This window comes from Hoplias malabaricus, chromosome 9 (genome assembly GCF_029633855.1).
Source record: "Hoplias malabaricus isolate fHopMal1 chromosome 9, fHopMal1.hap1, whole genome shotgun sequence".
NCBI classification, from domain to species: Eukaryota; Metazoa; Chordata; class Actinopteri; order Characiformes; family Erythrinidae; genus Hoplias; species Hoplias malabaricus.
Window position 1 is genome coordinate 31179446 of NC_089808.1, and position 24200 is coordinate 31203645.

Sequence of the window (24200 nt, forward strand, 5' to 3'; positions counted from 1 at the left end):
TAAACCCAAAGTGAGCAATGGAACATTCCTGGAAAATTCCTGGAGGGGTGACCTGCTGAATCACCAAAACCTGTTTTTGTTGTATAATAAACAGTCTCAAGGTGACAAAACAAGTCTTCACAAAGACTTTAATGTTAACATGGTCTTTTACTTGGACACATGAAGCTACATGTACAAAGACACATTGATATATGAAAGACAATACACAGGCAAGCTCAGCTGTAAAATAACAATATGCAAGCTTTGGTTTAATCTTCTAAAGAATGTCTTAAAATACAGTCCCTACTATGTAATGCTTTAAGATTTATACGGATGCTTCAAAAGGCAACATTTAGTTTACAATTTGACACATACTGATAGGAAATGATCAAAATTGAAAGTGTGGTCCTGACGGTTATATGTATTAAACAGAAGAGGGCAATATAAGGCTATTCTTCTCATAAAGCACTTGAATATAAAAGGCAGTATTAGAAAGTACAAATGTAGGCAATAATTGGTTGTTGAATTTTCAACATGGCTTAAACTTGGCTTGGGGTTAAAATGAGAATTCTTGTTATGAATGAATCAACTGGTTAGTAATAATGTCTGGAAAACACCAACCTAATCATTCTACAATGTTGAATATATTATCTAGCAAGCAAAATCTAGTTGTGTTTAAACATATACTGCTAAACCATAGGAGCAGACTGAAAAAAAAAAAACCTGCAGGTCTCAATTACAAAGCCACATTACCAGAACCTGTGGAGAAACGCATAACTTGTGTTCTTCATTACATTAAAAACATCCACATGATGTGGAGGTCTGTGGGCTGCTGTTACTCCTCCACCCGCTGGAAACTGTGAGAGTTCTTTAGTTATGTTGTCATCCACCACAGGAAAGAGGACAGATTTCCGACACGGGTTTTCCAGATACTGCCCCATGTTTCTGTTATTCTCCACTTTCACATAATCAAGAGTTTGGTGAACAAAACGCAAGGCTAACAACAGGAGCATTTTCAAGCTACTTTTTCACACTGTCATGCAGCTAACATTAAGGCATTCATTATTCTCTATTCGGCGTTTCATAGAACAGCCAACAAAAGAGTGCAGTTATAGGTATGTAAATCCGTGGAAACTACAATACAAGACTTCGCCTCTGAAATTCTTGATAAAGGAGAGGTAGCACTGTTAGGCTTATCAAACATATAAATCCTACAAAATCTACAACAAGGTTTAAAATGTCTGTGACACAAAAAGTATAAAATGACAGTAATCACCTCTGTGTGACTAATACGTGGCTTGTAAATTAATCACTTTTGTATAATGGATAAATCAAAATATTATATGTTGCTTTGTAACATCATAATTTGTGGAATAAATGCAAAACAGCTCAACCACTAGTGAGTAAATACAATTATGTAGTTTATGGTCAAAAAAGGCTTCGGGTGTGTCTAGTGTTTGAACAGAAAGTGGAGAAACTGGTTTTAGTTAAGTAGTCTGTATATGCCCCATAAAAAGGCTTCATCTTGTAAGAGCTTGTGAGGTGTAAGAAGTATCCCAATATGAATATGTGAGAGAATCTAGTCCCTTAAAGGCAAAGAACTCAAAGGATTGGCAAGAAAATGCTAAAATGAAATTTCCTCTAAGAGAAGACAGTGTTGCGTTGGTTGGAGTCTCCGACTTTTTCAAAAAATATGAAATCCTGCAAGGATAAAAAAACGGAAGAGTGATGAACAGGAGAAAACTGGGGGAGTTAGGCAGCTGAACAGTGCACAGTGTCAGTATTGAATGCTATTGAATTGTTGGCTGTTGGAATAATAAGCCATGTATATCCTTTATCAATTTCTTTTTACATAACCACATTATTTACCCTGTGTGAATGTTAAAGATCAAAACCAACAATTCATTGAAAGCCTTTCTTCCTACTCAGTTTAATTCAAACAAATCTCTTTGGGGACATGAATGACTACAGTCTGCAAAAAAAAGCCCACAACAGCCTCATTTATAATAGAAATCTATAATGAATTTGATACTCACAATCAAGAAGCATGCTCCCATTAGCACAGCCTTCATTTTAACGTCCATATCCAACGGGAACTGAATGCCGAAGTTGTCTGCATCTGTGAAAACCTCCTTTAAAAGCCCACTCCACTGCTTACTGATTCGACCAATAGACTTTCCTCCATCTTTGCCTTTCAGCTGGGGGAAATCAAGGCAATGCGCCATAAGTAAAAGAGCACAGGCGTAATTCAGTACCTTACTTTCAAAAGGCTTTGCAGTACTGAAACTGTATCAGTGAATCTGTGTTGAATGCAGAAAAAATGCAGTTACCCATGCAGTCCCAAACAACAACAGCAACAACATCATGCGGATTCATGATGAGTAAACAGTGTTAAACATCATCGCTGCTATTGTTGTGGTTTCCAAAGCCCACATGCCCTGATGTCACAGACTGTATTTTGTGGGGGGAGCTATGCTAGTGGAAAAGTGACCAGGGACCAATGTTTTGAACCGTGCCTTGTCAAGACAAGTAGGTACCATGAAATGGAAGAAGCATATTCTGTAAAATTGTATTTGAATGCTGCTACTATAATTCTAACCAAGTGCCTCAGTGCAACTGCGTGTAACACAGTCATGCCACCAGAAACTCGAACTTTTTTTCCACAGAACTTCATTTCATTCATTATCTGTAACTGCTTATCCAGTTCAGGGTCACGGTGGGTCAAGAGTCTACCTGGAATCATTGGGCGCAAGGAGGGAATACACCCTGGAGGGGGGGCCAGTCCTTCACAGGGCAACACACACACACACTCACACCTACCGCAAATTTTGAGTCGCCAATCAACCTACCAATGTGTGTTTTTGGACTGTGGGAGGAAACCGGAGCACCCGGAGGAAACCCACGCGGACACGGGCACTTCATTTCACAGTGTTTTAATAGAAACGTTCCAAAAGTTCCTAAATATCACATACTGTAGCTCTGAATTAACAATGATGCTGGAAAAACAAGACAAAAAATCTTTGCTGAACCCTTCCCCTAGCGCTGGGCAATTAATCGAAAATTAATCAAAATTCCAATCAACGTAACCTTGCGGATGTCAATTACATTTATTTTTTTTTGTATTTTGTTCATTTTTTGTTCATTCTGTTAATATGTCCCCACTGTGTGTTCATATACAGATTGTGCTCCTTCCACTCTGCCACACTGTAGCAACATGGAGAAGAACCTAAACACAGAGGCCAACCAATCAACTCAAGCATCTTGTAGAAGAAAAGAAACAAAATGTTGTATCAATACTTTGAACATGTTATGAGTTTAGTGAAGACAAATGGGAACATGAAGAACAGATGAAAAAATATTTCAGTGACCAACATCATTAAATAATGTCAGGGCATGGTACAAAAAAACTAATATAAAGAGATTGAAAAACAGGTTCAAATAACAGTGCCATTTATTTGCAGTCATATCATCTGCACAACCTTTTCTTACCTCAAAGTTGACGTCTCCACAGCAGTTGCAGGCTAGGCATGGCCCCTCCAGTTTCATCACAGTCTCTTTGTTGGAGTTCTGGATGGAGAATTTTGGGTAACAGGGGTGCCAATCCTGGGACACATAACCTATGGTGGTGCCAGGTGGAGCTTGAACTTCAAGCTAAGGCATAAGAAATAAAAGATATGTTATTTCCAGCAGAGCAAATGTATGAATTTTAGAATTAAAATGGTTGTAAACATAATAATAGAAAGGGTTAGTACTCAAACCAAAACACATTGTCAGCAGATGTTTCAAATTTAAAGATTGCAAAAAACTCAATTCTATTTTGATTAAATTCAATTATCAACAAATATAAATTCTCATCCAATGCATTTTTAAAATTCAGCTTTAACTACAGAATCTAACAAACATTTCACTGTCATGCTTGATGTACACAAACACTACTATACCACAAGAAGAAATACTCAACTGACATGGCCTCAAACAATGAGCAGTTTTATCTCACAATAAATTCTTTAAAGAATTGGACTGGAACCACCACTGTTACCTCTGACACCTGATCAAGTATTTGTTTTCCACTTTTATCAACCAGAAATTTCTTCAAAATTATCATCCCATATGTGCATGTACAGGTTTTACTTGAGATGTAGACTGTGCTTTGTCTGAGTGGTTCCCATGAAACAAATATATTGAGAAATATCTAAAGTGAAAGAGCAACACATTTTGGGAAGTGAGCTCTTGTTTTCTGTGGTCATACAGTGAACGCAAAACGACATTTTGGTGTAATTCATTTCAACCTCTTTATTGTAAAATTTAAATTTTGGCTCAAATTTTGAAGAGATTAAAAGAAAATGGCATGAAAAGAAACAAAAATCAGGCTGTGGGGGTGTAATAGTAAACAATGTTTTGTCATGTGAATTTGCACATGTAAAAATAAACTGACCTTCAGCCACTACACTGGGTAAAAAACCTTGTGTGCTGTATAATCAAAAATAGCACATGCAGGAGTTGCTGTACAGCTGCTTAGAAACAGTCAGGCATCCTGACTGACTTTCCTGTTTGGCAGTGAGGTGGGATGAGTAATTGCATATAGTAAGAAAAGTAAAAGCATTTCACAGGAATAGAATTGGCTGAGGTTCCCGGTTTAGGATGGCTGTCCTTAAGTGTTTTGTGTGATATGTTTTTAAGACCAAGACAATAAGTGTCCAATAATTTTTGAAATATTAACTCAATGAGGCAGCAGATGGATAGGCAATCTCAAAAACCCTCATTGATAAAAATAGCTTAAACTACTGGAAAATGTGGTTTTTTATAACAAAACATGTCAACATAACTTACACATATGATAACTATATTTACAGTTAAGTCATGGGTATAAACAGCTCCTCAACTAGTTGCTGGTTATAAGATAAATTACTTACTGAGGCTTTTACTAAGTAAAGGGTTGATAAATTAATAACGCACTTTGAGTGTCAGTCCTACTATCCATTAACTCTTATCTTAAAGATATGATTCTGGATAAGAACGGTATATAACTGAACAGCAAAACAAACACATCCCTCTCATCAGTGCTCCTTCAAAATCTCTGACCCTCAAAACATAGCCAAACACAGATTTCCATGACCCTCCCCCTCCCACATCCTCTACACAAGTGTGAACACACCCTATTCCTAATTGTCTTTCTCAAATGAATATAGATGACAAAGTGACCACATAATTTTTCTCTCAATCCTTACACTATACAAGGCAACTCTGAATATAAATCACATCAGGCCTAAATTACAGTGACTGGAGGCTGCTATAAATAATTTGTTTCAGAAGTATGTCTTTTCTATTTCCACAGAGTTTTCTTCATTTCATTTACATGTTGAGTGCAGATTTGATTTTACTCTAATCAGGGTTCGAATTATACAATGACAACTCAGGCGGGGGGGGTCAATTTTTTTTCAGGTCATAATGGGAAACCAGTACAGTGCAGTTGTGTCACTTCAGTAAACTGAAGTCTGACAATCCTTACAGAGTCTTGCTTACTTATTTACTGTAATGTCTGCAGTACACTAATGATAAACCAATTACACCAGCTAATGTGTTACATACCACACAACAACCTTTGTAGTCAGGGGTCACCCACAATATATTATAGTGCAAAATCACACAATGCTATTGGTTACTACCATATTAAATTTAGGCATGTACTGGCTAATATTAAAAGGTATAGACCACCCAATAATCAAAATCTGGCATCAGTTTTCTTGCCCTGTAAATGAAATTCATATATTATATAGAATCTCTTCCATGGGAACCATGTGTTAATTAAATCTGAATAAATGGGAATAATGTAACTGAAATTTACATACAATCTTCAGCCTGAAACCTGTGTGTCGCCATTGCAGCATTTAAAACGGAATGGTAAACTTGAACAATCTAACAACTTCATGTGAGTGATTTACTGAAGGCAATAAAGTGTTTTTTAAAAAGCTAGATAGCCACTCACATGTAATGCCTTCTTTGGCTTGTGCAGGTGCTACCTTAATGAGGAAGCAATGACCAATAATATGTGTGAGGCAAGTAGAGGAGACGTTGAACATAACAAGCAGCTAAAAATAATTAATCAAAACTGCAGTGAACCATGTGTATGACGTTATATATAGAGACTTCTATACTTCCTCAAATTGGATCCTGGTCGTGTATGACTAGAAATAACCACCAAAGGGACATTGCTAAGATAGACTCAGACATTCCTTTAAACATTTTGTAAATATTCATACCTCTTGCAGGCAGCAGGGGCACCAGCAAGTGGCACAGCGAAAAGGTCGAATGAGCCGTATGACCTCCCGGTCCATGTTGTCTTTGATCTTCATGTCAAAGCTCCTCAGCGAGCCACAGCAATTCCGTGTACAACAGTCGTTTTTCTCCTTGGCCTTGTAAATCTTCTGGCCCATGCTGTTTTTAATCTCATATTGATTGTTGGTCTCAAAGCCAATAAATGCTAAAACAGAAAAAAAATGAGCATAATTTAAACCATTTCAAAACTACACTGCCACAGTGCTCAGAACACACAACATTATGTCAAGGCTCTCCTTCAAGAACTTAGAAGCCAAATGCTCATTATGCTTTTATTTTTAGACAATAATCATGGAACTGGCTTGTAACTTACTAAATCTTCATACCATTTTTTTTTTTTTAAAGTAGTTCCTCATGCTGAATCTAAAATGAAAATACACTCACCTTCCAGCAGCTCCACTTTCTGGTGAATCAGGATCTGGTCAATCTGAAATAAAACAAATCGGGTAAGTCAGATTACTTTGAAGCTATGTGAAAAGAGCATGAGGACACAATGGAGAAGAGGTATAACCTGTGTTAAATACTCCAAACCTGGGGGTACTCCCACAGGTACAACTACAGGTGCTGCTGCAGGTGCAGCTACAGGTGCAGCAGCTACAGGTGCGGAGGCAGGTGAACCTACAGAAAATACAAACAAAAACAGTGAAGGAGAGTTTTTGAAGACCTTAAGAGCAGAAGTCAAGCATAGACAGGTGTGCTAAACATATTTTGTGCAGCTTTGTAAAGACATTATCAGCATTGGTTTTAATGAACACATCATTAGTTACATATTCTACATACAACTGCTGTAGGGACACATTTTTGATCTGCTGAAGGTGCAAAGAAAATATTTAATAGAGTAGTAATTTCATAGACGTAATGAAGATTACAATTCTTCTTATTTTTATTGTATGTTAATCAAAGAACATTCTTATTCCTTTTGGATCTCCATTAATTCACTCTATTTAGACCAGGGGTCACCAATATTATAAGTGGTTACTGATAATCATTGAATGATATTTAAGTAAGTAAAATGTATTGACACAGCACCTTTTGCAAAATTTCCAAAGTGCACAATATAATATATATACATTCACAGATGCATAATATTACACACAACACCAAACATAATAGGTAAAATGATAAATATAAATTATGCAAAGCCAGTTAAAAATATATATTTTAAAAATATTAGTATTAATTATTAATTAGTATTAATTAGTATTAGCCAGTTAAAAATATAAGTATTTAACTGCATTTTAAAAGAAATTACAGAATCAGAACTTCTAAAACATTGATTAGAGTGTTCCACAATTTTGGGGACTTCAAATGCTGTCACTAAACAAGCCACGGAACAGTCAATAAGCCCAGATTATTTATTTGATCTGAGTGTACTCACTGATGAGTAAGGTTCAATTAGATCCACCATATCCATAGAAGTCTGATCATGTAATGCTCTATAAGTGAGGGTAAGAATATTAAAGTACAACCTAAACTTTAGGAATCTAGTGCTAAGCTGGCTAAGGAATTATATGTGACTGTCTATTTGATAGAGTAAGTAATCTTGCTGCAATATCCTTAACTGACTGTTACAACACAGTCTTGGGTTGGGCTGTAAAAGAATGGAGGTATGTAGTGGGTGGACTGAAGCCCTAGTACTGAGCTTAAAAAGCTGCTACCATATCCATTTATGTACAGCAATACTCATTAAACGACTGCAATAATATGTGAATTCAAATAAATATTAACCAGCTAGACCAGGAGATCAATATATTAAAATATGATAAACAGCCTTAGCTTATTCATTTTTGTCATGTGTAATTCAAAAGTAAAAAAGATTTACCACCGTAGGGAGGCATGGGCGCATGGCCTGGGTGCTGAGGTGGACTAACAGGGGCAGGTTGGTACATGACTGGTGTATCCAGGCCTTGTCCATAACCCATATGGAATCCTGCAGGTGGGGGCGCATACCCTGGTTCTCCATAACCTTCCACTGGGTATGGGGCCATGGAGTAACCTCCTGGCTGAGGCATGGGATATGGAGGCTGGTTTGGAGATGGGTAACCTAATGGAAATAAACAAACAAACATACGAGGTTAGAAAATATGGGTGATTAGAATTTGTTACTGTACTTTACTCAAGTATTATTCAACATATGCCTGCAAGACAGGTAGGTTTGGCTTTTTTTAGCTGTTCCCAAAAGGACACTGACATCACCTAAAACAACCCGGAGACTACTTTTAGATCGGAGATGGATTATGTCAACTAACAAAAAAAAAATCAAAAGAAGAAATTATTAATTTATTTTTAAAAATTGGATTGTAATTTTGTTAACTTTATATTCAGTGCTGTATTCAGTGCTTTGAATAATAAATAGATTAAAACTCATTTATATTTACACTCATTCATTCATTCATTCATTATCTGAAACCACTTATCCAGTTCAGGGTTGCGGTGGGTCCAGAGCCTACCCGGAATCACTGGGCACAAGGTGGGAACACAGTGTGAAGGGGCCGCCATGACACATACACACACCCTTGAGTAGCCAATCTACCTTACATGTGTTAGTGGACCGTGGGAGGAAACCGGCACACGGACACGAGGAGAACTCGCCAAACTTCTCACAGACAGTCACCAGGAACGGGACTTGAACCCACAACCTCCAGGTCCCTGGAGCTGTGTGACTGCGACACTACCTGCTGCGCCACCCTATATACACTCAAGTACATTTTCCTAAAAGTTTCCCTAAAATGTTTTATCCCTCAAAATAATTTCTCTTTAGAGTTCACCTCCTGAAAAAAAGATCAGACTTTCTGTAATGGGTAAAATAAAAGAAATGTTAAAAAGGGCCTAAAGGAAGTTTCATCACATCAAAGGGAAAGACTTCAGACAAAGAAGAACTGGTTAATACTTGTTTTCACCTCCTTCTGTTCAAGTTTCAACTCTCATATCAGACGTCCTCTATAGTTTGGCACATATTAGATTATTCAAATGAAATGACTTGCACAGTTAAACTGCTGCACAATGAATCAGCTACTTCACTTAACAATGCAAGACTTCTGGGCTGTAATAAGGCTGCATATGAACACTGGTATAGAGACTGGTATAAATACTGGTACGACACTGTTTTGTGATTTTTTTCCTCTATACAAGCCCAAAACCAGTTAAACTCAAACAGTCTTGCTCCTAGAGCTTTAATGTAAGTTTAAAAGAAGCTTAAACAATTCATATACACTGAAACAATGTACAATGTAAAACATTATACCACAGTCACAGTAACTGCACTGCTATTAAGTCTAGCCTTTTATACTAGTATCCAATGGATGCATGAAGCTTATTTGACATTTTACATGTGCACTTAACAAAGCAGAACTCTGCAGAAATATTTCATTTCACCAACTATGTTTTGTCATGTTTGTGCAGTTATTGATTTTTAAAGTTGGCACAGCTCCAGGGTGCTGGGTTTGTGGGTTTGAGCCCCACTCTGAGTTTTTGAGTATATTCTCCATGTGTCCATGTGGGTTTCCTCCCACAATCCAAAAACATGCGTTAGTAGAGTGATTGTGAGAGACCAGCACCCCCTCCAGGGGGGTGCAACCCTAAACTGAATCAGTGCTTAAAGACAATGAATGAATGAATGATTACGTTACTGACATAGATTCATGAAACACTGAATACTGGTTAATTATTAGTTTAGTAAGATTCATTCATTCATTATCTGTAACCGCTTATCCAGTTCAGGGTCACAGTGGGTCCAGAGCCTACCTGGAATCATTGGGCACAAGGCAGGAATACATCCTGGAGGGGGCGCCAGTCCTTCACAGGGAAACACACACTCACACCTACAGACACTTTTTAGAGTCGCCAATCCACCTACCAACCTGTTTTTGGACCGTGGGAGGATATTGGAGCACCTGGAGAAAACCCACATGCACACGGGGAGACACCAACTCCTCATAGACAGTCACCGGGACTTGAACTCAGGTCCCTGGAGCTGTGTGACTGTGACACTACCTTTGTTAGATACCGACATATCTTAAATTCTGTGCAGTTTCAGTTTACTACATCATTTGAACACAGCAGCTGTCCCTCACACTATGTGAAAATTTAATGATGAACGGACCAATATAAATGCTCCAAAACAACTTGGAATAAAATTCTTTTGTTTTTTCAACTAGACAGTGACAATCTGCAAAACAGAACTAGAACTGGTGCTAAAAAACAAAATGTTTTATGTATAACAGAACAATCAAGAACTGGTTCTAAATTAGAGAACTAAACATGTCTACACCAACTTAAAGTGTATTTTCAACAAATCTACGAATGGGTAAGCTGCTGCAAAAACCAGTTTTCAAAAATTCTTATAAAAAAAACTGGAAGAGACGACTGAAATATCATGCATATCTTTTTCAAATTACAAGCACCCATGCCAAAAAATTGTGTTGGTCTGCTAAGCCAAGCAAAGCCAAGAATTCTCCAGCCACATCATCTTACTGAGCTCCCCTGAGAAACACACAATGGCTTCTAACATGAGCACTAATGGGGTTTAGGAAGTCACTTGACAATCCAGGCAACAGCAGAAGTCAGTCCAGGGTCAAGCTGTGTTTTCTGACAGTGATCAGAGGTTTTGGGTGCTAGTGCTGTGATCTTGATGAAATGTATTTTTTAATGATGTTTGTGTTGATGTGCATGTATCAAGTACAACTAAATTAATGTTATAAAATGTTTTTTTATTATTGTCTTCCTGGCTGGGCCTAAGGGCTTGGGAAGGATACTTGATCAGAGTTCTTTTGTCAAAATTCAATATCCTTTCAGAGTTAAAAGGGAACACCTACAGTTGTGGGTAAACACAGTTCTTTCTGGTTGTTTACATTCAGAAGCTAAGCATCAAACACAACAGTGTGTTTGAGGGGAAAAAATGACTGCTGTTTGTATATGGCTGAAGATTAACTTGTCTGTAAGTTTTTATTCACTGTTTGGATTACCTCAGAAACACATTAGTAACTGGAGTGTTTTAGTTTTGTAGCACTTTCAGTAATGCAGTTAGCCGTATCCTGAGTTTGTAGACATTTCCACCTTAAGTGATCGGAAACAGCAAATATTAGTCAAAATCACCCACTAATAAAGCAGGAACAGAGCAATATCCTCATTTCTGCTCATGCTTTTCAACGTTGTCTAAAAACTCTCCAGATATCTCTGCCACGAGAAGAGAGAGAGACGAGTTTCCAGCACACAAACAGACTGGAGAGCTAGAAAATAGTGAGGAAACATATTCTAAATTTTATAGAAAGATCAGGGTTGCGGTGGGTCCAGAGCCTACCTGGAATCATTGGGTGCAAGGCAGGAATACACCCCAGAGGGGGCACCAGTCCTTCACAGGGCAACACACATTCACTCACACCTATGGACACTTTTGAGTTGCCAATCCCCCTACCAACATTTGTTTTTGGACTGTGGGAAGAAACCAGAGCACCTGGAGGAAACCCACGCAGACATGGGGAGAACACACCAACTCCTCACAGGCAATCACACATCGAACTCACAACCTCCAGGTCCCTGGAGCTGTGTGACTGCGACACTACCTGCTGCGCCACTGTGCCGCACTCCTTTATGTTTTAATATATAAAATATATATATTTTTAATTTGTTCAAATCATTCATTGTCTGTAAGCGCTTATCCAGTTTAGGGTCGCGATGGGTCCAGAGCACGGCAGAAATACACTCTGGAGGGGGCACCAGTCCTTCACAAGGTGACACACACTCACACTTACAGACACTTTTGAGTTGTCAGTCAACCTACCAACGAGTGTTTTTGGACCGTGGGAGTAAAGAGGAGCTCCCAGAGGAAACCCATGCAGACACAGGGAGAACACATTAAACTCCTAACAAACAGTCACCCGGAGTGGGATATGACTGCGACACTACCTGCTGCACCACTGTGCCGCCCTGTTCAAATCATGTTATGTGCAATCCATCATTGCTACTAATGTTAAAGGCAATCACAACACATGAGTGGGTGAAGAAAATTAATATTAGCCAGTAATACATGTTTCATCTCCTGTCAACACTTCTCTAATCCTATTTTCAGCTGGAAATATATAAAAGATTATATATTAAATGTGAAATTAGTCAAAAATTAGTTTTTACCATCTGATACATTCTTACAGTGACATTACCGTCTCCATCATCAAAATGTTTCTGTGGTTTGGAATGACTTAAGCGCAGTTAAATTACTCTCAGGTTATTAAATAATTGAATTATTGATTTATACCACAACACACCACGATACAAAGAGATTAATGACTTAATGTGTCAAAGGATTGCTCTAATCTAGTTGTTTCATCATTAAATAATTACATATGGGCAAACACTGAATAGAGTATTCTATTAATAATTGATTAGGTTTGAAAGTCCTGCAACAGTAACCTCGCAAAACTGGTCAGCTTAGATTAAAAGCTCCCTCCACACCCAACTGAAAGACAAAGGCTAAGGCTGAATCACAGATGGTCTACTCCCTATATGTAGCACTACTTATATATCAAAGGGAAGGTCAAATAACATGCAATGTTTGATAGGGAGTAAAGCTATGGATAAACCCCAAATATAACTGCTGGACTGAAGTGCACTAATAGGGAGTAGGAATCATTTGACATTCAGCCTAAGAGATTATATCACTTAGAAAACATGAATGATGTGTAGGGCTTGTGAGCAGGAAAACTGCCATACCTGGAGCGGACATCTTGTAGAGTGGCTGAAGAGCTGTCTTCTCCTACTCAGGGGGCTGGGGGTGAAATGCACAAAAACATACTACTGGACAAAGAAAGAAAACAACAGCGACAAGAAAGCGTATTTCTGTACAAGTTAGTTCTGACATACAATCTTAAAATATTCAAAAGTATGTGGCTTGAAACAAAACAAGACCAAAGGACTGTGTATCAATTCACATATTTAAAAAATAGAAGGTCAATATTATAAAATAATTAGCAAAAATAGATATTCCAGATATCAGTACAGCATTCAATCCTTCAGTCTCGAGTCTATATATAAAAACACTTTTCACTCGTTACATGTATGAAGCTGTACATATATGATGTCACTGCGATGGGCGTGGTAACTTATCCCATCTAGTGCTCCATTAGAGACAACACCAGACCCTCACAGTGGAGATACATAAGGACTTACACAAACTGCAGACTTATTATACACAGCAACAAACAAACAAACAAACAAAAAAGGCAATAAAAGTAGTATATATAATACATGATACTGTTCTTAAAGTTTAAATTCCAGTATGTGTCTCAAAAACTGTTAAAGGGTTTCAAGGCAAAACGCGAATTTTTAAACCGTGCATTCCAAAAGAAAAAAATAACCGCCACAAATCCGCCACTCTACTCCCCAACGACGATAAAACCAACTGCTCGAAGACAAGGAAAATACTATATTATATCATCAATATTAACGCAGGCCTTTTAAACGACTGGCAAACAAAGAACTGAGAAAGAAAAGATTGAGAATCCTCACCTCTCAAGGCAGATTGAAAACTTTAATTCCAAGCCAAAAGAAACAGCAACAGAAGACACAAAACCCAGAATCCTCCGCTGGACTTTCGGTTTGTAGAGCTACGATACCAGATTTGTCCTGTGTTTCTTGCTGTGAATACTCCGCCCCAACATATTTGTGTCACTCAGAAGCACGCGAACGACCTCCCTCTTCCTGACTCGTTTTACATGAGAAAGTCAGCAGGCTTCAATTATACTGAGAGGGAAATGAGCTGCAAACTTGAGCCCGGGGCTGGAGTCCTCTAATATACAACCACTAAATGTGTGGGTTTAACACACAGGTTGCTGTTAAAGCTATGAAAATTCCCAAGGGGTGCTTCATCAACCTCCTGTTTATCCGTCTTATATGGGTTGTATACTCACTCATTAATCGGTGTTATTTTGTGATATTGGTTATATAAAAAATGGACGTGTTATGCGATGTGTTTTATGTTTGAAACTTCACATCTCGACTGAGCAGCAAGAAAACACGAAGAAACATCGCCATCTTCGGACAGAGATGAGGATTTCCTTAATTTTACACACAGTGTCCAGCAGGGGGCGCCACACGCACAAATAAAGCACATGAACTCCACCGCTCAGTTCTGTATGATCACACCTGGTACAAAGAGCCCCAGGATAGAAGGGTAGAGAAAATATCCATTATAGAGTAATACGGAGGCCCTGACCCATCAGTTAGAAAAAAATTGACTTTTTAATAAATTTCCCATAATTTAATAAATTATTACATTCATTCCTTGTCTGAAACTGCTTATCACTGCGTGTAAGGCAGGAACACACTCATATGGATACTTTTGAGGATGCAGTCCAATAGAATAAATAATTATCTCAAATTAATGATTATAATTTATCTAAATTTGACCAACAAGGCCTTCAGATTAATATTTAGTTCAATTAACTTAAAGGTGACATCCACAAATGCGATTATATAAATAATTAAATAAATATTTTAATATACTTCAGAAGAAATTTTGAAAATGTAAAAGACTGCCAGTTCTCCAGACTATCTGCTTGCTGGAAACAAGCCCCACTGCCTGTAAACAAGTAACAAAACCAAGTAGCTTGCCCAGAAATAGATTTTCTCTCCTTGTTCTCAGCAAATTAGAAAAAAAATACCCAGCAGAGACCTCCAGAATTTGAAAATCTTAAAAAGAAATGAGGATATTGCTTTAATCATGCTCCATACATGGTTTATGTTTATTTATTTTAGCGGTTTCATATTACTTAATGTGGAACTGCATGAAATTAACACAGACCTCAAACATACAGTTCCACCTTAAAATACATGGAGCTCCTGAGCGTAAACATTAGAATTGCAATTCCCCACAGCAGCTGATGTTGCCTTTTAAGGTGGAACATTATTTTTGAGGAGAAAAATGTTAGTGCATGGCTGAAGCTGAACACTCCTGTACATTTTTATTCGCTGTTTGAATTACCACAGGAACTCATTTATAACTGGAGTTGTTGTGTTTTGCACCACTTTAGCTTGTGTTTATTTTTATACAGTTGGTGTCTCCTGAATTTAGAGAGGGCTCCTACCTAAATAATCTCAAACTGTATTCATAAGTCAGTATGAAGATGGAAGCAATATTCTGTGTCCGTTTGATGCTGAACAGTGTCACAGTGGATGTGGAGCTTACAGGAAATCCTTGGGTGCAAAACAGGCACACACCTAGTCCATCACAGAATATCACACCTGTGGTAAAGCCAGTCCACCTACCAACATGTGTTCTTGGACTGCAGAACAAACTCAGAGCAGAAACCCATGCATACACCAGGAGAACATATTAAATTCCTCAAACACAGTGACCCTAGGTGAGGATTTTATTTTTCTTTTCTCAGTAATGATGTCTTGACTGCTACACATACTATGAGGCCTTCTTACAGTGAATGTATGGATAGAAACACCTGTGGAATTTTCAGATCTGCAGCTGAGTGGAGTAATTCTGTCCAATTTTATTTATACAGTGCTTTTCACGACAGAATGTTATCACAAATCAGCCTTACAGAGGTCTGGGACGAAGACTCCTATGAGCAAACCATAAGGGAAAGTGGCAAGGAAAATCTCCTTCAGCCGATGAGGAAAAAAACATGAAAAGAACCAGGACTCATAAGGGAGAACACATCCTCCTCTGATTACACTGGTGAGCTCAATAAATAAGAAAACTGAAGTAAAAGTGAAACAATAGAGATAATGAGTAATATGAAATGTTAAGGTAAAATATAGTTATGAAGATGTATGAGGATGCAGAAAGTGGTCAGTTGTTTTGTGGGAGAGTAAAAGCCGGTGCAAAGTCAAAGAGAGGAGAGATCTGTTTAACTGATGCTGTTTTATCAGTTCTATGGATGTTGGGAGTCCCATTTTGTTTATATCTTTCATTTTCCGGTGCTCCAATTTCTTTAATCAATTTCCTTTAACTTTTCCCATATGATGAAAGTTCTTTTGCAAGTTTATATCTACTTTGTTTAGTGTGGTATAATTGTATATATTTATATATAACCACAGTAAATACAAAAATAATAATAATATAAAACAAATAAGAAATATAAGATCATTTTTTCCCTATAAAGTAGTAGGTATGAGAGAATTTGAAGAACAATGTTTTGTTCAGATTCTCCTCGATTGCTAAATCAACATCACACATTATTTAAAATCATTATTTATTAATGGGTAAAATTAGATATTGGATGATAACCTAAAATAATACTGAGTGCCACAAGGAGAGATTTGGAAAATGTTAAACTGACACATTCACACACAGAATATTACACTCACTGGAATAATGTTATTTGGTTTTATTCTAATTTTGGGTGTTATTTGTTGTTTGTTTGTTTGTTAGTTTGTTTGTTTTAAAAAACACTTACTACTCAGATAAATAGTTTTTTAAATCTCATAATCTCTGGTGCCTAAAACTTTTGCACAGTACTGTATATCCAACAAAAGTTTAAAATTAAAATTATTAATTATATATATATATATTTATTTTTAAAGTTCTGATACAGCAAACATTAAGTTATTACATTTACACATATTACATTTTTTCCTTTGGATTTTTAATTTTATTTCACCCCACCCAAAACATTTCAATCCTTAGTGCCTTTCAGGTACATGTAATGGAATGTAATTAAAAATAAATTACTGCAGTAAATAAATAGATGACAATATTAATAAAATTGTGCATAAACAAATAATAGCAACACACATATTAAACAGATGAATAAAAACAAGACGAGAGGAAAAACAGAAAAAAATTTTTTATAAACAAATCTACATAAAGACACATATAGATCTAGCAGGATTTTCCAGCAATTTCTATTCAAAGCATTATTCTAATAGAGAGGCAAAAGCATAGTTTTTTTTGTTTGTTTTGCTTTTGGAGACTAAATTGGAATCCTCAGACACCCCAAATATGGGTATTTCAGCATTGAGTTGTACAACTAAAACAATAAGATTTTATATATATTTAACCCGAAACCCCTTAGGTTTCTGACCAAGACCAGAGCATGTGGGTAACATCTGCTTTAGCGACATGATGTTTGTCACAGTTTTCATCTAAACTGGGGAATATTCTGCACAGTTTTGCTTTACTATAATAAGTTTGATGAAAATGTTTAAATTGTTTTAGACTGAGACGAGCACAGGAAGTTGTTCCATTCACTCTCTTTAAAGCACTGCACCAAGTATCATCAGCTATTTCTTTATATTTAGCTCTTCTACTCAGGCCATTCTTATATTATCCATTGATACATTTTTAAGGGATACTGTTGTATTCAATATATCTGGCTTTTGAGTTTTATTGGGGTTTGCAGTATACTCTCTGAGGATTGATAGAGAGTATCAATTCAAATTCAACCCTAGGGTTCAGTATTCAAATTCAAATCAACTAAATTAATTTGTGATTGTGGTAAATTGAAATTTTCTGCAAGAGCTTTGAAGCTGCCAAATGAAATCAATGTCATCAATGAAAAGATACTAAATTTCACAATACCTAATTCCCTTCATATTGTGAAGGTGTGATCCAGTTAAGCTGCTGGCAAAAGGTGGCTATCACATATGGGTTTAAAACTGAAAAGTTTGAAAGAAAAAAATTTGTCTCAATTGTGACCATATATGTATACTGTGATGGGCAAAAGAGCAATTTTATAGTAATAAGAGCAGTAAGAGAGGATGATAAGCATTTTTATCCACCTACCAAAGAGCACATAGACACAGGGAGACCACCCAGAGCAGGACTTGAACCCACAACCTCCAGGGCCCTGGAGCTGTGTGACTGCAACACTACTTACTGCACCGGCAACTAACTTGCTTTTGGTAAAATTAGTCGTGAATCAAGTCAGTGAGGCATCTGGGAGCAGCTTTTGTTGAAAGACACAGCTAAAATGCACTGGGTTCCAGATTTGAAAAATGGAGTAGTTAAAGGTACTAAATAAAGAAGCTAAATATGGATAGATATGATGCTTTTATTTTAGAGGTTTGTGTGTAATTTTTGGTTAAATGCTTTCTCTTGTTTCTTAGACTGAAATACATGGTACTGTGTCTACAACACAGAGTCTCATACACAACTTTATAACAAAAGCACATGGACATATGCTCTCACAAGAAGTATTCAAACAGAATATAGTATAGTATTTGAACCATTTTAAAAATGCATGATTTCCCTCAGTATACATTAAACCACACAGAATCTGTTCATTTAGATAACAGCAATATTCTTTTCTGGATGAAAGCCTGAACCAGTGTTTCAGTGTTTTTGCACAGGACATACAATTAGGCATATTAATATTTGTTTGGTTTTTAGTGGTTTTAGTTGTTTACTTATTGCATCCCTGTCACAAAACCCTTCAGCTGGTTATACCAAAAATCTATAAATTACTGGTAAATATGAAGCGGTGATGAAGTCATGAACTCAAACACTGAACTCATGAACTCAAACATTTCATGGACTTAATGTTTTACTGGCACTCATCAAAATCTCATCACAAGCAATTAAATAATTAGAAAACATCATAATATATTTACATTTGATTTAGTTCAGTTTGTCTTAAGTTCCTAATCTGTGTACTTTAGAGACTTCCTGTTTCCTCGAGGAGAAGCTCACATCCATCAGCGAGAGGAGGGTCACAGACTAAAAGCAGAAATGAGGCCGGTAAAACAATGAGTACAAAAATAAACGCTGCCTTAAAACCACCAATACTGCTGTCAAAACAATGTTTTTAAAATTGTGATTAATTAGTGGAGAAAAAGACCCACTCCTGATTAGAGTGGCAAAGATTTACAATGATAAGTTGTGTCTTACTTTTACTTAAAGATGTTCAGAGGAGGGCATCTCCTGTCACTATTTATCACTTTTATCAGTTTTACAAAAAAATGGATGTTATTTAACCTACATTATGTAATGACATCTTTAACAAATTATGTGTTGCCATCCCAGATTTTCAAATGTGCTTGTCATCTTTTGTGCTCCAGAGCTTAATTAATGTAAAAAATTAACTTTCAGTCACAGTTGCAACACTGGTGAGAAACGTGGTAATTATTTTTCTCAAAACATCCAAGCTTGGGTTATGGAGAAGGCTATTGCTAAGCATATCATATCTAATATAAGTTTGAGGCATTCAACTGAAGACAATGTTGTGCTGCTTCAGTGGTAGCTAGAATGTCAGTAGCTTGTAACCATGCTGAAGAGAGATGAAATGGAACAGAAATGTTTTATATGGAGGCACAGTCCAAGAGTAATGCATCCTGAAGTACCAAAAAAATATGATCATCTTATTTTTCATAAATAAATATTCATGTTGAATTCTATTTCTAAAACAGGGACTTCCAGAGTAACAGTTATTTGTTTGCTTAATTTTTTCTTAAAGGAAATGGGATTTATGCAGGTTGTTTTCCAAATATCTGAATATAATTATTAAAAGTTAAACTAAGACATTCAGAGCTATGTAAATTGTAATTCTGAAGAACAGTTTATAATGCTAGCCATAGGAACTAAATGTCATGAGTGTTCAATCTCTCTAAGAGCTCAGTACTAGAAAGTTGATGAAATGGTTTATTATGTTCAAATTGGGCGGCACGGTGGCGCAGCAGGTAGTGTCGCAGTCACACAGCTCCAGGGGCCTGGAGGTTGTGGGTTCGTTTCCCGCTCCGGGTGACTGTCTGTGAGGAGTTGGTGTGTTCTCCCCGTGTCCGTGTGGGTTTCCTCCGGGTGCTCCGGTTTCCTCCCACAGTCCAAAAACACACGTTGCAGGTGGATTGGCGACTCGAAAGTGTCCATAGGTGTGCGTGTGTGAGTGAATGTGTGTGTGTCTGTGTTGCCCTGTGAAGGACTGGCGTCCCCTCCAGGGTGTTTTCCCGCCTTGCGCCCAATGATTCCAGGTAGGCTCTGGACCCCCCGCGACCCTAAATTGGATAAGCGGTTACAGATAATGGATGGATGGATGGATGCTCAAATTGTTTTCCAGAAAATTTGATCTGTGATTTGTTCATTCTCTGGAACATTTATTTAACCACCAAACGAAAAAAGAAAAGATATCCAATGTTTTCACTGACCAACTTTAAGAATTTTCTTATAAAGAAGATTTTGTAAATATTAACTAAATTAAAATTTGATGCCGGAAACACAATCAAATCGTTGGGTCAGAGGCACAATAAAAGTGAAATGTTATATAGTTATAGTATTTTCAAGTTACAGCATTGTAGAAAACTCCACCCTAAGCAGGTTAATGTAAATTTTTGTCGCTGTCCAAATAAAAATATATATATCATAAAATAGTAATTTTACAGGAGAAGGAAAAAAATCTTCTTAATTTTTAATGTACATCAATATAAAAAGATTTAATTCCAAGTAATTCTGGAGCATTTATATATACGTGGGCCATTGCTGATACCTAGAAAAACAAAACGTAGTAAGTGCAATAAACAGCATCTAGTCAGTACTCATACCTAGAAACAAGTAGTTAAGTGCAGTATAAGTGCAGTACAGTCTGTTACAGTGCTCACTTAAGGAGAGCTGGGTCTTCAGTCTGTGTTTGAAGACCTAAAGAGAGTCCACTGTTTGGACAGGCAGTGGACGTTTGTAAATGTATTTATGACTATTGCATCCTCAGATGGCACTGCATGAGACACCGTCATACTACTGTGATTAATGCTGAATGAGCTCAAGAGCAGTTTGGAAAACTGTTGTCACTTTACACAGTCCACTACTGCATCAAGATATGCAGCCTGAAATTTTGTCGTGCCAAGGCCATATAGCCATATGCCAATTCTATAGTGAAATGCATTTAAGCATGTGTGTGTGTGTGTGTGTGTGTGATGCCCTGTGATCGATAAGTGCTCCGAGGGTAACCCTGAACTGACTCTGACTCTGTGTAATATTTATTTAAATACAGGTTCCACTGGTTTTATGCCTGACAAATGAATAATCACATTTAATAACCTTATTTAATAAAAGGTTACCTACCAGATATTAAACCATCTGATGTCATAATAGAGCACTAGCATCTCCAACCAAACAAATATTTTATATTCACTATGACCTTCCCTTCAGCCACACTCCCCGCTCCGGTACATGTTCTCGGCACAATCCCAAGTAAAGGCGCCTACTAAACTCAGACAGACACAATAGTGCACTTATAATTCTTTGTCATAGGCATTATTTTAACTGAACAATTGTTTTAAAGTGGAGGAATATTTTGACAGGGCGGCACGGTGGTGCAGCAGGTAGTGTCGCAGTCGCACAGCTCCAGGGACCTGGAGGTTGTGGGTTTGATTCCCACTCCGGGTGACTGTCTGTAAGGAGTTGGTGTGTTCTCCATGTGTCCGCATGGGTTTCCTCTATGTGCTCCGGTTTCCTCCCACAGTCCAAAAACACATGTTGGGAGGTGGATTGGTGACTTGGAAGTGGGTGTGAGTGAATGTGTGTGTCTGTGTTGCCCTGTGAAGGACTGGCGCCCCCTATGCGGTGTGTTCCTGCCTTGCACCCAGTAATTCCGGGTGGGCTCTGGACCCACCGCGACCCTGGACTGGATAAGCGGTTACAGATAATGAATGAATGAATATTTTGACAGTTGCTTTCACTTGAACCAACATCACTATATTGTTATGAGGAGGACAAATCTCAAATATTGTCATACAGAAATTACTTTGCAGCTATATTAATGTTGGATGGCACGGTGGTGCAGCAGGTTAGTGTCGCAGTCACACTGCTCCAGGGACCTGGAGGTTGTGGGTTCGTTTCCCGCTCCAGGTGACTCTCTGTGAGGAGTTTGGTGTGTTCTCCATGTGTCTGTGTGGGTTTCCTTTGGGTGCTCCGGTTTCCTCCCACAGTCCAAAAACATGAACAAAACAGAAAAACAAAAACAAAACGGGTGACTCCTGACAATGTGCTCTATCTATCATCTTAAACGGCAGTCCACAGGTGCTGTATCTCTAGTCTCATTTGAGCTCTGTCTGTGAAGTTTGGTTTTATGGTCCAGTGTCCATGTGTATTCTAGCATTTGTGTTCGGTTTATGTGTCCACCTTGGTTCATTCATTCATTCATTCGTTGTCTGCAACCGCTTATCCAGTTCAGGGTCATGGTGTGTCCAGAGCCTACCTGGAAACACTGGGCACGAGGTGGGATCACACCCTGGAGGGGCGCGCCAGTCCTTCACAGGGCGACACACTCACACATTCACTCACACCTATGGACACTTTTGAGTCGCCAATCCACCTACCAACGTATGTTTTTGAAGGAACTTGTGTTTCAGAGGAAACACACGTACGGACATGGGGAAAACACACCAAACTCCACACAGACAGTCACCCGAAGTGGGACTTGAACACACAGCCTCCAGGCCCCTGGAGTTGTGTGACTGTGACACTACCTGCTGAACCACTGTGCCGCCCACACCTTGGATGTATTAATTATACTTTAATGCACCTCATACAGTAAAATCATCTGTGTTAAATCAACACACTTTTACACTCTCAGTGTTAATTTAACACATATACTGTTGATTTAAATCCAATAGTTTTGATTTAAGGATGATTTAAGGATGTTGGCTTTTGAACTATGCAAGCCTGATGACCCCCTCCTCTTTGGAATTAGAATCACTTTAGTGGCCAAAGTGCTTGCACACACAGGAGATAGTTCTTTTCATTTAACCCAATCCGTGCAGTGAAACACACATTTACACAAACACTAGTGAACAGTTCCCTAGCCACCAGGTCATGGCAATATCATGTTTCTTCTTAGGATTAAAAGGCAATCAGTGTTGCTGATGACAAAATTTAAAACATTTTTTTTATTTGACATGTTGCTAATTAACCTAATTTATACATATACACACACACACACACATACTCAGACACTTCACTATTGCGACACTGTTTCTGTTTTGTTATTTTTTATTTAATTATTATATTGTCAAAGAATATATTCCCAATGCCTTCACTCAACAACTTGACTGTATTTTGCAATTTTAAATTAATTTAGATTTTTTATCTTTAAAACACAATCCATAAAGAGGAAGTATTTTCACTTTTACATTGCATTTCAGTTTAATTTCACTTTTAAATCATTTGGAAATTGAGGATATTTACTGTTAATATTATGCCTGTATTTGTCATTATACAGTCATCCACCTTGTGGTCACTGATGCTCCCTGAACACCATGAGACAGACGTTGGCTTTTTTTTTGTCAGTGTGGAGTGTTTGAAGCTCAGTCAGCAGAGTGGCATTTCTGCAGATTTCCTGAATAGTGTACAATATCATGTATGAAAGATCATAAATGCAAAAATCAAATAGATAATTGCTTATCATTTTATGACTAACTTCATGATAGATCAAGTAGTTCAAACCTAACATTTCCAGTGCAATATTGTAGAAAATATTCAGTTTGAACCACTTGACCTGTCATGAAGTTAGGCATAAAATGATGAGCAATGACCCTTTTGCTTGAAAAGACTACACCTTTGATGAATACTCATTCCGTCACTCATGTCACCTGTGTACAGTACAATGCTTCAAACATATGTGAGATATTTTCTAAAAATTCACTCTTTTTCTGCCCCTCTCCCTACATTTTTGGGGTGTTGCAGGCATTAATTTGTATTTATTTATTCATAAATATTTTATGTTTATAAGCAGATTCAAGTTGGTCAGTGAAAACATTGTACATCTTTTCTTCAATTAAACAAAGGTTCAGGGAAATATCATTACATAAACCACAGATTTTGTTCTTATTGAATATTATAAAATGTCCAAACTTAATGGGGTTTTATTTCTTTTCATATTTACAAAACTGAAAATCTCACTGTGTGACAATGTTGATTATAATGGCAATGCTGACTATAATGTGTGGAGTAG

The 24200-nt window shown here is 37.5% G+C and overlaps 1 protein-coding gene across 1 annotated transcript; it reads right to left on the reverse strand.

The window, feature by feature from the left end:
• Positions 1-122: 122 nt before the first annotated feature.
• Positions 123-14338, reverse strand: plscr3b (phospholipid scramblase 3b). Its single transcript, XM_066680543.1, has 9 exons — positions 13816-14338; positions 13021-13075; positions 8138-8359; positions 6827-6933; positions 6700-6742; positions 6240-6460; positions 3469-3630; positions 2016-2177; positions 123-1680 (listed from the first exon to the last, which is right to left on the reverse strand). The coding sequence occupies exons 2-9, from the start codon at positions 13031-13033 to the stop codon at positions 1621-1623; spliced, it is 990 nt and encodes a 329-aa protein (XP_066536640.1). The 5' UTR covers positions 13034-13075; positions 13816-14338; the 3' UTR covers positions 123-1620.
• Between the last annotated feature and the right edge of the window lie 9862 nt (positions 14339-24200).

What these genes read in the sequence shown, in the direction of transcription:
- plscr3b (XM_066680543.1), bottom strand. An exon ending in GTGGAGACGTCAACTTTGAG is followed by an intron (nt 2,178 to 3,468) that starts GTAAGAAAAGGT and finishes GATTTCCCCCAG; the next exon opens with CTGAAAGGCAAAGATGGAGG. An exon ending in TGGGAGCATGCTTCTTGATT is followed by an intron (nt 1,681 to 2,015) that starts GTGAGTATCAAA and finishes TTATCCTTGCAG; the next exon opens with GATTTCATATTTTTTGAAAA.